The 16109-nt window shown below is 34.5% G+C and overlaps 1 protein-coding gene across 3 annotated transcripts; it reads left to right on the forward strand.

The window, feature by feature from the left end:
- The first annotated feature begins 9870 nt into the window (after positions 1–9870).
- On the forward strand, positions 9871–15967 carry LOC122317340 (phosphoglycerate mutase-like protein 1). 3 transcript variants are annotated; one of them, XM_043134360.1, is made up of 11 exons: positions 10265–10323; positions 10773–10836; positions 11431–11492; positions 11645–11752; positions 12068–12147; positions 13120–13282; positions 13514–13588; positions 13727–13815; positions 14536–14649; positions 15355–15399; positions 15477–15967. In XM_043134360.1, exons 3-11 carry the CDS (start codon positions 11433–11435, stop codon positions 15589–15591), a joined length of 849 nt encoding a protein of 282 aa, XP_042990294.1. In that variant the 5' UTR covers positions 10265–10323; positions 10773–10836; positions 11431–11432; the 3' UTR covers positions 15592–15967. The 3 variants fall into 3 exon arrangements, with proteins under 3 accessions (XP_042990292.1, XP_042990294.1, XP_042990293.1); XM_043134358.1 differs by lacking the exon at positions 10773–10836 and having other exon boundaries at positions 9871–10323; XM_043134359.1 differs by lacking the exons at positions 10265–10323; positions 10773–10836 and adding an exon at positions 10942–11025.
- The last annotated feature ends 142 nt before the right edge of the window (positions 15968–16109 follow it).

Consider the following 16109-nt stretch of genomic DNA (forward strand, 5'->3'; position numbering starts at 1 on the left):
TTGTGACCATTAGGGAGCTTGATGGTGTGATTAACAGCTGTGATATTATGAGTAAAGAGATGGGAACTACAGATCATATATGATCTGTAACACCCGTGTCAAGTATCCAGGAGGTAGTGGTTTTGTGAAGTGTATTGGTGAAATTTGAATAAGAAATACCAAACATGGGAGGCGTGTTAGAAGTAATGGAACTAGCTTGCACGTGGTTCACGACTGGTGAGGAATGAATGGATGATTGGTTGAGCAAAGCAAGGAGGTGGCTATACTGCTCTTGAGTAATAGGTGGTCCATTGGTGAGTTGGTCCTGCTCGACAGAAGATTGATTTGCCGAAGATTTGGATCTGAAATTGGTCTTGTGTCCAGGTGGGAATCCATTGAGCCAATAGCATTTTTCCTTTCTATGCCCTGGGATACGACAGTCAGCACACACCAGGAGATTGAGATTTGCCTTAAAACACCTTTCGAAAGAGTGACCAGGGACGTTGCAATGGGAGCAGAACAGCCGTTCTTTGCGTGATGAGTGACGCTGGTCAGGAACTCTAGCAACCATGGCAAGTGGTGCAGGGACAGTATGTAGTTGTCTTCGGCGTTCCTCTTGTTGAACCAAAGAAGTCACTCGATTCAACGGGGGTAAGGGATCGTGTAGTAAAATCTGAGCACAAATAGAGTTGTAAGAGTCATTTAAACCCATTAAAAATTGCATTACCTTGTGGCGATGTGTATTTTCCAACAAGGTTTTGAGTGAACCACAGATACACAAAGGCATTGGTTCATAGATTTCCAACTCGTCCCAAAGGCATTTGAGTTTGTTGAAGTATTGGCTCACTGAACGGTATCTTGAATCAGTGATGAGATAGATTTGGTTATTTGGAAAATGCTCCTCGCATTTTGGATTGAAAATCGCTCACGAAGATCCTTCCAAACATTGGCTGCCGAGTCGGCATGTGCAATGCTGGATCGAAGGTTTGAACCAACAGAGTGTTGAATCCAGGCGATGATCATATCGTTGCAACGCTCCCATAGGGCAAGAAGAGGATCAGATTCATGAGTGGGTTTTGGAATTTTGCCGTCAAGAAAGCCAAGTTTATTTTTGATGTTGAGAGCACGCCTCATATTGCGCGCCCAGGTCACATAATTTTCTGTAGTGAGGAGGTCGGGAACTAGGGGAGAGGAAGCTCCTTCTCCGGGCTGAATATAGTATGGACTGGCGGGATGGTGGGGGTTGGTTTTAGGATTGGAAGACATTGATGAATTGGATTCAGAGTCGGTATTGGAAGGAGTTTCATTCATGGCTCTGGTACCATGTTGATAGCAGTGCAGATGAAGAAATACTAGAGGAAACAGAGGCTGAAGATGAAGTTTTCATATTCATATATCTCGTGTGTTTACCAAGCAACTGCTGATATATATATATATATATATCAAATTTAAAAATGAATAAAATAATGTAAGCTAATTTCCAGCTCATGTAACAAACTATAACAGAATATTTCCATTCTATTAATCTGGTGCAGCCGTAAGTATTTGAGATGAATTTGTATCCTGTATTCTCAACAGGAACAAATACTCTTCGAGGAAATGAAAGACTGCATTCTTTTCTGCTCTTGACCATATCATATAAGATATGGTAGGTGGACAGATCATGTTTATAAGACATGCAGTCGCTTTGAAAAAAATGAATTAATATGGGACCTACATGAAAAAAAAGCTAACTTTTTAATTGTGGACCCCACTCTTTTTCAAAGCGATTGCGCGGCGTTTGCAATTCCATGACTGTATGTAACATTGCTCAAATAAAATAGTTTCGTAACAGTTCCATGTCAATTATATGTAGAGAAGTCAGTACATGTACATGTGCTCTAAGTTTAATTACTGCTGTTCTGAAAAAAAAAAGGGGGGCTGTAGCGCTAGTACCAACTCAAACCATATGTATATGAAGTAGTTTCCACCTCAATCGACATATAGCAGTCAGAAACATGTGCTCTTAGTTTAGTGTTCAGAAATGGAAAAGAGGGAGGGAGCGGGGGATTGAAAACGTTTAAGAAAGACTAGAAGTTGATCCACACCTTACCATTCAATAAATTGCAGTCGTGTACGCATGACTAACGATCCCTAGTTGATATTGTTGCATAAATTTTGCTGTGTTTCTATGTATGTAGAGATGACCCTGCAGGCTTCTCATGCTGCTGAATAATTTCCACTCGTTTCCTCATAATCGAAGTGATACAAAAAAGGAGTCCAGGTGCGCTCATTTATGGAAAATGGCCCTCATTGCCTCAAGATGTTGCAATGATCAGCTCGGCTCGTTAAGTTTAGCAGCGCTCCAATATCTTGGGCTAAGTAAGCGGGCATTGCGTGCTTAGCTTAGCCCAGTGGCGAATACTGCCCGTGATTCGAGACACCGAAGAGTATTGGGTTTTGCATTTTTTACGGAAGAAAATAGAAACAAAATAGAAGTACAACAAAAGAATCAAATAAAACATAAAATGAGATAAATGATATTTGTGATGATAAAGTCTATAAGTGTTATGTATTCTTTTTAAAAATATTAAATAAATATTAAATATATATGAAAATTTTAATATTTTAATAATAGATTATACTCTTTTTTAAAAATAATACACTGCATTTGCATAATTTATAATTGTATCTAGTATTATTTTAAAAATTAACTTATCATAAATAGGTCTTATGAAAATAAAATTTGTTAATTGATCTCGTTTGTTGTTGTATAATATCGTATTTTCTTTTAATTGTAAATTAACGTAACATATTTAGTCACACCAATATAGTAATTTCACTTTCATTAAATCAATTTAATTTTTTTTATTTATCGAATAAAAAGAATACAAATAAAATACAATAAAGATTTCATTTTGAGATCAAAGTATCAAACCAATTTCCCCACTACCATCAATACATGTAGGGTATAAAAAAGAAAAAAAAAACTGAAAAACTGGTTAAATTGAACTAGACCAGACAAAACCGATAGATTCAGTCTAATTTGTAAGAGATCCGATGCAATACCAGTTCTTAAGAATCGAAACTAATCCCAAATCGGTATAGTATCGGTTTTCATATTTAAAAACTGGTTTAAATTGAATTAAGCCAGTATATATATTTATAATTTTTTATATTATATTATATATATTATATTTTAAATTGATAATTAATATAACATAAAATTATAATCTTATTATTCAAGTTTATTTATCTTATAACATAAAATTAATCTTATAATTTTTAATGTAAGATTTGATATAATATATAAATTTTAGTTTTAAATATAAACATTAACATTAAGTTATTAATATGAATTTACTTTTGATATATATATATATTTAAAGGATAAAGGATAAATACATTTTAACATGATAAATTATAATATATATTTTTTGTAAATATAGTTTTACACATTTGATCATATATACTAATATGAAAGTCTATAACTTATGTAGACTATATTTAAATTTAATACTATACTAGTATTATTATAAAATAATGTATTTATACTATAATATAAATAGATTAATAATTTAGTATATGTAAACATCATATTATTACTAATATAGATAATTCGTAAAATTGGAAAAACCAAACTGGATCAAATCAAAACTGAAAAAATCGGAAGTATGGGTTTTAGTAGTGAATCAGTCCAGTATTAATTCTTGATTTTTTAGTACCAATATATACCAATATCGTTTTAAAAAAATTATAAAACCAGACTCAACCAGACTGGTTGCTCGTAAATATATGTTTTAAAATTTCTATCAAATATATCGACTGGATTGAAAGACATTTTTTTTTAATAAAAACAATTTGGAACGGATATTGTCCTCCACATAATCGAGCTTGTTTCTGTGACGCCCCTAAATTCCGTTTGGGATCGGACGGACATTTGAAGTGTCGAGACATGCAACATAAGATTACCTGCCCCCGTTCATGACATATAAGATGCAATGTTCCTAACATGCATCTAACATTATGCAATATTCGCAGCGGATAATTTTTTTCTTTAGCAATACTATGCACCAAATTGAAAATATCCCAAATGCTTAAAACATGCTTTATATATAAAGACCCATTGAGTAGATCACAACACTAGTCCAAAATGGTTATGATCCAAAAAATACTAAAGATGCAACTTTATTGTACAAGTAGTAATTTACGTTAACTACTATATTAACATTGACGTCGCATCGTCGCTTAGTCAACTGTGTCTAGTTGATCAGCTCCTGATTCTCATTCAGGTCCTGTAACAAGATCTACCATTCGGGGGGAATGGTAGTTGGGACTACCAAAGTGAGTTTTGATTACAAATCTCAGTAAGTTAACAAAAAACTTCCACACAAGCTAATGATGCATGCACGACAGTAAAAGCATAAATGCATAATCAAATTCATAAGTAATTAAAGCATAACTTGGCGTACAACATAGCATAATTGATATAACTTAAATTGAAACATGAACTGAACTTGACTTGACATGAACTTGATCTGAAACTTGACTTAACATGAAAAATACATACTCCACAGTTGTTGTGGCCCCATGTATTCTACACAAACTTGACTTAACATGAAAAATACATACTCCACACTTGTTGTGGCCACATGTATTCTATGTGTAAATACATACTCCATAGTTGTTGTGGCCCCATGTATTCTACACAAACTTGACTTAACATGAAAAATACATACTCCACAGTTGTTGTGGCCCCATGTATTCTACGTGTAAATACATACTCCACAGTTGTTGTGGCTCCATGTATTCTACGGAAACTTATTCTTTAACTGCTTAAATACATACTCCACAGTTGTTGTGGCCCCATGTATTCTACGTGACACAATTGCTGTGTCTCACGTAGTGTATGCGTCACAATTACTGTGACCCCATACATAAGTAATCAAGATGAAACGTGACTGGAATACGAAATGGCTGAAGCCCTGACGTAACATAACGTGACTTGAATATAACTTGAAATACATGACCAACTTGAGATAGAAATATTTCGTAACATTGCATAACATATAATAGACAACATATTTAACATGACATATTTGCAACAGTGAATATTACATGACTTGACATACATGTAATAGATGACATACTTAGCATGACGTACTTGTAAGGTACAGTAATACATGACATAATATATTATGTAACAGATAAAAATTGACGACAGAATAAATTCTGTATAATAGACAATTACGTGATAACTTGGCATGACATGACATATATGATAACATACATACATACACTGTAGTTCCTTTACTTAGCACACATACACAGTAGACTGCTAGTAAGTTAAAAGCTAACTTACCTCGATCTCTGTGTTTCTTATAAAATTTCAAGTGCGACCACGAGGAACTGTAATTAGTGATTCTAAAAATTAGAACTAAATCACTAAATATTTGAAATATGGAAAATACTAACTTAAAGAGTAAAATTTTCATTTTACTCTATACAGGTGGAAAAATGACCGTTTTACCCATAACTTAAGGATTTTGCATACTAACTCCAAAAGTTTCTAAAATTTACATTCCTCATGTAAATTTTGTCCTAAACTTAAATATCAACTCAGAAAAATTTAAAACAAAACACAACTATGAAGAACACACTATGGCCGAAACATCCATAGGCCATTTCCTTTGATTTTTGTTGCAATTCCTTCCAACTTCAAAACACATGCTTAAACCAAAATTTTGCAACAAACATCTTCCAATCCTAAGTTCAAAACCATACTTAAAACATCCATTTAGAAAAAGCTAATAATCAACACCAAACTTTTTTGTAAAAAGATCCAAGCACTTGAATCACAAGTTTTGACCTTAAATCAAAACATCTCCAAGAATTTCAAAAATCAAATCTTACTTCTAACATATTCATAATATCATCCTAACATCAACCATGCTTTAAATCATCAAACTAAAGTCATCAAAATTACAAAATAACATTTGGAGTTTTTGGTTTTACACTTAGTCCAAAAACAGAAACTTTTTTCTCAACTTGTTTTGATAAATCTCTTGATCTATGACTTATAAATATATGATCTTCAAACCAAACCATTACATGGTTTAAAAAGATGTCCTAAAACATATATAAGTTTCTAATTCAAGATCACGTGGTTAGAAATTAACTAAAATATAAATTTAGCCAAGAATATCCACGCTTTGGCTTATCTAAATATCTCTTTGCATAAAATTTCATATCTTTGAAACTAACATCAAATATCTTCAAAATAATAATATAACATGTATATAAGATGTTTAGGATCCTCCAATAAAATTATCAAAGTCATTAGAATAGGTTTAGACCACCAAAGAGTTAAACTTTCTCAAAACAGAAACTGTTTTTCCTCTTCCAGTTTCTAAGTTTCTAAATCTAAGAAAATCTTTCATCAAAACCTTTAATTATGCAAAAATCCTCAACCAATAGTCATATATACATGTTAACAATACTCCATAAAAATTTCGGACCAATATCTATCCATTAGTTTGGTAAAAAAACTCCAAACTATAACATATTCTCCAGTTTATCTCCTAGAATGACCTTTTTATAGTTTACACAATATTTGACTGACCAAATGATCTTCAAATGGGGTAAATAAGATATCCATGTAAGCTAGACTAAAAAAGGAACAACTTATATGAATGAGACTTTATGATAAAACACTTACAACAGCTTCGAAATGGGCGTGCAAAAGACCTCCTAAAAGCTGTTTGAGAGAGAGTGTTTGATATTCTTTTAATGGAAAGTGTAAATGAAGATAATTTCGTGGGGAGAGGTGGCTGGAGATACTTATGGATGAGATATGGAAGAGATGAGGCTGGAGTTGAGAGTTGAGTGTTGTTTTCTCCTACCCAAAATATCTATAAAAGATTATCTTATAGTATTCTATCCAATAGTATCTACAAAAAATCAACTTAAGATATTTTTATCTAATAATATCTATAAAAATCAACTTAAAATATTTTTACCCAATAATATTCATGAAAATTACCTCAAGATATTTCTTTTTATCTAATAATATCTACAGTTTTGAACAGACGTTTTGACCGAAAATATGAAAAAATGTTATTGCGCCATTAGACTTTAAATAAGACTTTAAATAACCCTCCGATTCTAATGGCACAAACCATAATATATTTTGACACTTTTAACTATCTCCAATAATCAAAAACACACTTCTGATACCATAGTAAATAATAATACTAACTATGTAGTTAGACAAAAACCTATACGATTAATGGATTCGTGAAAACTTATGGGGTTTTCACGAGATTCTTAAAGTTAATAGAAATTTCACAATTGAATTTCTAGCGGGCTGTTACAGTTTCTGTAGGGATCCTGGGCCTCAAATCGAGCACATCTAGTTCGACTTCATATCATGAAGAGAAGGCCTTGGCCCAAGTGATGCACAACAACCATGCGACATTTAATGTATAGGCATGATACGCGAGTCGAGGATTCCCACAAAAGATACTATTGCTGACAAAAAATTGTCTCATTAAATGCGATAATGTGTCAGTCTTAGCAAACAAGAGCCTAACAAGGAAAACATAAAATAATAAGGTTAATTTTAGAAATAAACTAATAAAAAAATATGTGATGTATAATGTGTAGTATGTAGGCTTATGTGTTGCAAAGTTCTATTTCTAAACTTACTAACTACCATTGATTTTTTCTTCCCGACGCTTAATATCTTCTGACTTTGACATTGAAGATTTCACGAACGCACCTGACCATTGTATTCTTCTTGTTTACAAGCATTTAGAGGTATTCGAGATTGATAGATACAAAACAAGCTTTAATACAACCTATATGAATTTAACAAATCTTTCTTTATGATGAAATTGATAAGGGTAAAAAGAATTTTGCTAGGTACAACTAGCGTATACAACCATCGGCTAATGTTAGCATACTTTATTTTATTTACAAAACAAAAGAAAGAAAATAAGCCATCGGCTGAAAACTTTAGGATTTGATGCATGTTGTTTCTTCTCCACTCACTATGCCTACTGCCTCCAGAAGCTCCAAAAGCTCAGGAAGCTTCAGTGGCAATTTCAATTCCATAGCGCACCAATGCCTTTAGAAGATCCCGGCCACCAACAAGAAATTCACCTACAACTGCAATCCATTAACAACAAGTTCAATATCGACGATCTCGAATCCAACCACGCCATCATCTGAGAAGCCCCGCCATAGCGACAAACTATGATGGCAAGCCCAGTCATGGCCACGAAGTCGACCACACCTTAAAGGGCTATGTTAATAAAATATTTGTTAGTATTTTAAAATATAATGTTGTCTTTTTCTTCTTCTTCTTCTTCTTGTTTTTTTTTTTTTTTGCTCATCTCCTATGGTGGACTTTGCATTTCACAAAACATACTGATGCCTGATTTGATTCTCGGATCTTTTACACTGAAAGAGAACCAAAGGATGAAAAGGTAACCCTCGCCCTTAAAATTCACATCCTAATTATTTTATTTCTCAAAAAGAATCTATCAAAATAAGGAGTTATTTCATATTTCAATTTACACTCTATGAAAGAAAAACAATCAAATGTCCATCATCACCAAAGACAGATTATATTATTCCTATTTCTTTCCATGAACTGTTGGTATTTGGATAGCCAAAGGCAAATTCTAGACAATCTTCAATGCCCTCTTGTGAAGTTCATCATCTAAAGCAGATATCACATTTCTCTCATAGTCATCATCCACAAATATGGCAATGAAACAAGAGGCACTTGGAGACCATTAGCAATCTCATAAATCATATGAGCTACAACAAAGGATTATAGATCAATTATTGCCACTACCCCTTTCTCAAGTAATTGAAAAGCTGCCAAAGAAAATGGATTCAAAGGGAGGCAGAGATCTTCTTCAACTTCAAACACGGATATGAGGAAGGAACTTTTCACTTCGAACATGAAAAATAGAAAAATTGCAAATTTGAAGGGAAGGAGAAAATGGGGATTTCAGGGGAAGACAAAAGGAGAAGGGGGAAAGAGGATTTCGAAATGTTGTGCTTGGGAATGGGAGATTTTGGGGGAAATGAAGTTTTAAACGGCAACGTTTTCTCTATGCCATGAGGATACCGTTTACCCAATGGTTCTCCCAACTGGTTGTGTTTAACATTTTACGGATAGAAAGGGTTGGTCCAACAAGGATCCCTTCCTGTCCAGCCACCTTGCATGGTGCATATACATCATTCTCATTTTCACGAACAATTCATATTTGATAATAAAACATTCATTTGTCTCATTTAACATGCCTAGAAAAAAAAGACTTCAAAGTTAAATAAAAACTACCATGTCAATTATCTCTTAAAGAATAGTTATATAATTTAAAATAAAATATGATGTCCACCATAGGACCACGTGAGATATAAACAACTATTATTACATAAATAAAATTATAATGATACGTAACATCCTTTTTTAACATATAAAATAAGACAAGGTTTGCATTTGAAAAGTCAAATCTAATAACTGAAAGCCGACAGCAACCGCTTACAAAAATAAAAAAATAATGCCGACAGCCACCAATTAATCATAAAAAAGCTGTCTATCATAGGACCACGAGTCTTTCAAAAAGCTCATCGCAAAAGATATAATTATTTCAAGGATCTGGTACAGCCACAAATACCACCGAATATGCTATTTTATTTATTTATTATATATATGTTATAATATTTTTAAATATATTATTTTACAAAAATTTATAACATTATTTAAAAATATTTTTTTAATGATTAAATTAAAAAAAAAAATCGATGGACATTTTCGGTAGTTTATTTACGTGGAAATAGCTTTATCCTTATTCGATGGAAAGCCTGCGCCCAACCGCCAAGTGGCTTGCGTGCGGCCGTGGGTGCGGTCCAAGGTCTAACGCAAGGCGACGACTCCGGCTTCAAGTACGCCATGTGAGGGCACTTCAGAGGCAAAAAGAGTGAGGCCCCTACACGCTCGTCAGCGAGCAACTAGCAAGCCAAGACGCAGCCTGCCTGGTGGCCCTTCTTGGGAATGTTAATACGTGGAATTGTCTGGTACATCTCATCCTTCCCACCCTCCAATCCTAGAGTCTAGACCCTGCCCAGACCGAATCAGCAGCACCACACTGACTGTGGTGGCTTAAATTAAATTAAATTGGAAAATTATAGCCATGCCTATTCAGACCGTTATTCTAATTTGTAACCCTACTCTTTACCTCAATTCCTCCTTTGTCCCCACTCCCATTTCAAAGCTCTACGGTACCCCGCCTCCACCTCCACTTCCCCAGCGTCCTTCTCGCTTTCGAACTTGCTTCTCTGCTCTCTCAGGTCTGATTCGCAAATCTCTCCATGTTTGGATTGTTAGCGCCGATTCGCTTCTTCGGCTATCGACTCAGTTCTGATTTGTTTTCCGATTAGTTGGTGTTTGAAATGTGTTAGTGATTAGGGAATTTACCGGATTTGCCTGAAGGTTTAGCAAATATTTTTCTTTTCATATCATTTATTAATTTGATTACGTTGTTTGGATTTATATTTGAAGTCGGTGGTTCTGGATTTCATTAACTAAGTTCGTGGTTGCGGGTAGTAATTGATAATTATCCATGCTTTGTTCAAACCGATTAGTTTATGCAACTATCATATGATCCCCGCGAATAACCTCGATTCCCTTCGTTGTTTAGCTTGATTTTGGCTTGATTTTAAAGTTTCCTGGATTGCTAGGCTCAGGCTTGATCTTGTTTCCATACTGATATAGTTTAGCTTATATAAATTCCCTGTAGATGCCGTATGTCAAATCATCCTGAAGATTATTTTTCACTCGATTGCTATAAGCAAGTTGTGGAGGCAAGACCCCCTTGAAGTGCTCTACCCGCCCCCTGTTTTTTTTAATCTTGATAAGATCAAACTATTTATTTATTTTTACTTTTTACATCGTTAATCGTGACGTTATTGTTATTGTTTTATTTGTCCTCTTTTTCCTTTGTGGTTCTACCTCAACTTGGTCAAATTGTGAAAGCTTTTGGAGATTATTTGGTATGTGCTTTTTTATTAGAACCTTTCTAGGGATTATTCTGGCATATATGCTTTTGATTCCAAACTCATTCCGTTGGAATCATATATGGATCACTTGTTGCGTATGCTTTAGGGGCATCACATGGATCACTTTTGTTAGCTTTATCACATACCCAAGCATTGATTCCAATGTTGCCATTGTAACTTTTGCCTTGCTTTTGGTCTCTATTCTCGCCTTTGTTAAAACATTGTGTTGTTATGTAGTACTTGAGCACTTGTCTATGAACAATATTCTTGATTAGCTTCTTAAGGACAAACCTAGTAGGCATAAATTTGTCACATGGTTATCACCTTTAGTGGAGGCCACATTTTTTAAAGGGGATGATCTTATGATGTTCTTTTGGTTGTTTTCTTTTATGACCACAGACATGGATTCCACTGGCGGTCAAAGTCTCTACCCGTTGCATCGTTGCAAGACTCTTCACCTGGTTTGTGGAAAATTGTCCATTCTATTTGTTATTATTAGTGGAGAAGATTTATGGTTGTACGCTTGACACTTGTATGCATTATTTTTGGAGATTATTTATTGTCTTATTTATACTTTAAAAAGCATATTAGTCTTATCAAGCCATGTCTACAGGTAAGGCATGCCCAAGGGGTTCACAACGTGGAAGGGGAGAAAAACGATGATGCATACTTATCTTATGATCTTTTTGATGCACAACTAACTCCTCTTGGCTGGAAGCAGGTAGTTGCTGATTAATCATGTTCTAATTGTTAGTTCATTGCATCTATTTTGTCGATGAAGTATTCTGCTATGGAAACTTTTATATAACTAATTTTTAGGTAGAAAGCCATGCTCATCCTGTATTAACTTTATGTGCAACGGTCAAATAAAATAAGAATTATTCTGAAAGGAAACTGGATAAAACTTGTAAATTTTGTCGCACATAGGCTTGATTTCTAAACTTTCTTGTCCTACTTGTATCTTCTATCAGATATCATATCCTCCCATATAATAATAAAAGTGATGCCATGGAATGATTTCGTTGTGCCATGACAGGTTCATAATCTGCGTAAGCATGTTCAAGCATGTGGGATTTCCAAAAGCATTGACCTAGTCATTGTTTCCCCATTGTTAAGGTAAAAGTCACTGCAATTTTGTTGCCTCGTATTTTTTTTAATTTTTTTAATTTTTTTTTATCTGCTTAATGCTGTGCAAATGGTGCAGACCACCTCCACTAAGCTCACCACTGGATTCTGACGCAATGTACAACCATCATTATTACCGCTAGAATCAAGTGGTGAAGAATTAGTGTGGTTTCAGTGATCAGCTTCTCTAGGGTTATTTGTTTATGAGAGCTGTTTAACCGGTCATTATTAGGTCCAGGTTGTGCTTAAAAAATAAATCAAGGTCATTCTAGCACCAGTAGGCAGATTCTAAGAAATATTTTCAAGTAAAAACCCATTGCCTCAGGTTCATGACTCAAAGCCCTGAGATATATACATATGAACATATATATTTTTTTTTGATAAGTAACAGTCTTTATTGAATAGAAGGGAACTAGGCAATGCCCAAGTACATAGGAAGCATACAAAGTGAGACACCTAATTACATTCTAATATGTAACATATCTTGTTGTACATTTCCAGCCCTATGGCTAGTCAAATTTGTACGTGATATGTAAACCATCAAGATGCTTGTCTGGCTTCTAACTTGAATACTATGTATTTAAAAGTTCTGCCAACAGCCATAACCCCCCAATCTGAAACTAAAAATATCGATTTAGTGTACAAGCATGTATCCAGCCCTGTCTAAGCCATTTCTAAGTCCATCTCCAAGGTCTTTTAGGTATTCAGGCTTCATAACTTTTAAGATGCACGAAGAAATGATATGTAAAAAGCCAAAGGTCATTTAGTATTTTTAATCGTTTTCTGAATCTCTATTCCCTGCGGGGCTTTTGGTTTAGATGACTTGGCATGTTGCTCACCAAACAAATTGGGTCTCCATGTTTAAATTGCTTTAAATAGTTGTTTCTAATTTCATCTACTTATAAAAAAAAAAAATGCTTTAACTCTTAATTATAACTCATGGGTAACAATATTTCACTGCAGGACCATGCAAACAGCAGTTGGAGCCTTTGGTGGTGAAGCATACACAGATGGGGTAAATGTACCTCCTCTAATGGTTGCAAATACAGGGAACAGTGGCCATCCTGCAATTTCAAGTCTAAATTGCCCACCGTTTGTAGCAGTAGAGCTTTGCCGTGAACATTTGGTATGCCACATTACATATAATGGATATTCTAGGGCCCTTTTCTGCATGTATATTGGCATGCATGTATACAAAGTTATCGCATTTGTAATATACATCTTAGTACTTATCCAATTATTAACAAGAAGTGAATCAAAATTGCGGCAAATGATAGTCCCTCCCTTTTTTCCCATTAATTGGTTATTAGTTGTCATCTCAATTTGTACTTGTGTGTGTGTTTTCTTTTCACTACAGGGAGTTCATCCATGTGATAAGAGGCGAAGTATTAGGGAATATCGCCCACTTTTTCCTGCTATTGATTTTTCCCTGGTAAGTAAATTACCAGAATTGGGGCTTTATAATGCCAACGGGTGGCTTTGACGGTCATTTTCAAATGCTATTGACTTGTTTACCTGGTCTTCAATTCAATCATGTCTATTAATTATTCATGTTGTAATTCTTGTTCAGGTAGAAAATGATGATGACATTTTGTGGAAGCCTGACATTAGAGAGACGAATGAGGAAGTTGCTGATAGGGGACATAAGTTTTTGAAATGGTAACTGCCTTTTTCTTCCGTTTCTCAGAAAATTGAAGTTCTGTTAACCGAAGTAACAATCAACAAGCAATGCTTGTTGAGATTTTGTATGGCCAAAAAAGTTCCAAACTTTGGAATTGCCCGTCTTATAAAACTAAAGAAGCACTAACTTGTGCTCATGCACCTTAAAAATTACTTTATCGTGTTTGAGATCGGCCATGGGTTTTCAAACATGCTCTATCATTCGACAAAATTGGTTTATTAAAAGGAATATTCCGTTTTTTCTTATTAGCTGGCATGGTCGTCCCATGTCAATGGGATCTTGATCTTTCATGGATCCAAGCTCACCTTCTTTTAAAAGGAAAAGAAAAAATGCGATATTGTTTGTGTTCTACAGTGAGTCCCAATATGTAATCCATGCATGTTAGTGTGTTGCATACATATGAAGTCACTTGTGTAATATTATCTTTCTTTCTTTTTTCACTTAAAATATACGAGTGTTTTCAGATGTATGGATCAGTATTTGGGATGATTCCCTTACAATTGCAAATAAACTCTTGGTTATTGCTTATGAGATCAATTTTTCCACATGGTTCTTGTATATCCTTTCCACCTTTTATCCTGGTTGAGTGGGATTTCTGTAGACATTTTGATCCTTTTGCTTTCATGTGGTTGCAAGTATGGCCATGAACATGCCCCAAAATTATTTCTTTTCTTTTCGTTGTTTCTCAATTGGCCCAGGTTGTGGACACGTGAAGAGAAGGAGATTGCAATTGTCACCCACAGTGGATTCTTGTTTCATACCCTAAGCGCTTTTGGAAATGATCCAGTTGTTAAGAGTGAAATATGCACACAGTAAGTACTGCATTCACACACGCAAAAAAACATTTTAGTAGACGCATAATCGGGTTCTCGGGTTTAAAATATAATGCACCATGTTCGTGCAATCAGAAGTTGATGCCTTCTGCTGAATTTGCAATCTAGCCGTGTGATTCCCCCCCTTTTCTCTATTTTTTCTGATTTTCCCATTGCCTTTTCGTACATGAAAAATCTATGCTTATTCACTTGACGACATTTACATAAATTCATTTTGCATTTTTTTTTTATTACATTTCAGAATTAGAGACGCTTTCTTTCTAACATTTTCTTGCTAATCTCTTTGAGTTAAAAAAAAAAAAAAATCTAAAATTTTGAGTCATTTGTTGAGGATGAATCCTCAGAAACTTCTATTTATCTATTTGTTCACTTACTTAAATTTCTTGGTTAGATTCTCTATTCTGATGAGACATCCTCATGGTAGGCATTCTTGTCCCTTCACTAGTATGGTTTTACTTGTATGACTTGGATTGTGAATTCTATGATCATTCAAAGTAGATCTTATTTTCTAGAGCAATAATTTTCCCCTAGTTATCGAGATAGGGTTTAGGTGATATCATGGTCATACTTCATATCTCTGTCTCTCACAGGGGTTAACTACTTTGACCTTCGAACTCCCTCCATAAACCCTCTGCATACTTAATGGTTATAAAGATTTTTTACTAATACAATGTGATTGTGCAGTTTTGCCAATTGTGAGCTCCGTTCAATGGTCTTCATAGATAGGAGGTGAGCATATTCATTTTCAAAATGTAGTAGCATCCATAATCTAGCTTTATCATCATTCTGATTCTTTGTTTCTGCAGTATGGTGGGATCAGCTTCCTCGACGACTAACTATCCTGGAAAAATACCTCATGGACTTGATCTTCCCAGTGATCTTGCCACTGAGAAGCTTCCAGAGAATGGACTTGCAAACTAACTATAGCGTATAATAACAATAACCGAGAAGGAACAGACACAATACGTGTGATTTATGATTCAAGTATTTGTTGAGGCACTTCCATAGTTAATATATTTCTACAGAAGACGAGGCATCCATTTTTAGCAAGTTCGATGGCTCTGTTGGATGATTTCATGATTCTTTTTTCTTGGAATAGGTAGATCTAAAGCCTATACCAGAGTTGTCATGCCGATTCTTTTTCAGATGAAGATGTGAACACATTGGGTTTATTATACTTTATTTAGCTTTCTATGGGGGCCATGGAAGATTGATGTTTTTTACTTTGGAACGTGAACATACGGTGAGGTTTCTGTTTCAATATCATTTATTTGTTATGTAGTCTTTTATCGTTAAACGTTGAGCCTCCCTCACTCCCTTGATGATTTTTTTGTTTTTTCAAAGTGACACTGTTCTTCCTTGGTTTCCACTTGAATGGATGGCATGTTATGTCGATCTTGGACTTGTTTGGACACTAAGAATATTTTAAAATATATGTA

The sequence above is a fragment of the Carya illinoinensis genome, chromosome 7, assembly GCF_018687715.1.
Source record: "Carya illinoinensis cultivar Pawnee chromosome 7, C.illinoinensisPawnee_v1, whole genome shotgun sequence".
Classification (NCBI taxonomy): domain Eukaryota; kingdom Viridiplantae; phylum Streptophyta; class Magnoliopsida; order Fagales; family Juglandaceae; genus Carya; species Carya illinoinensis.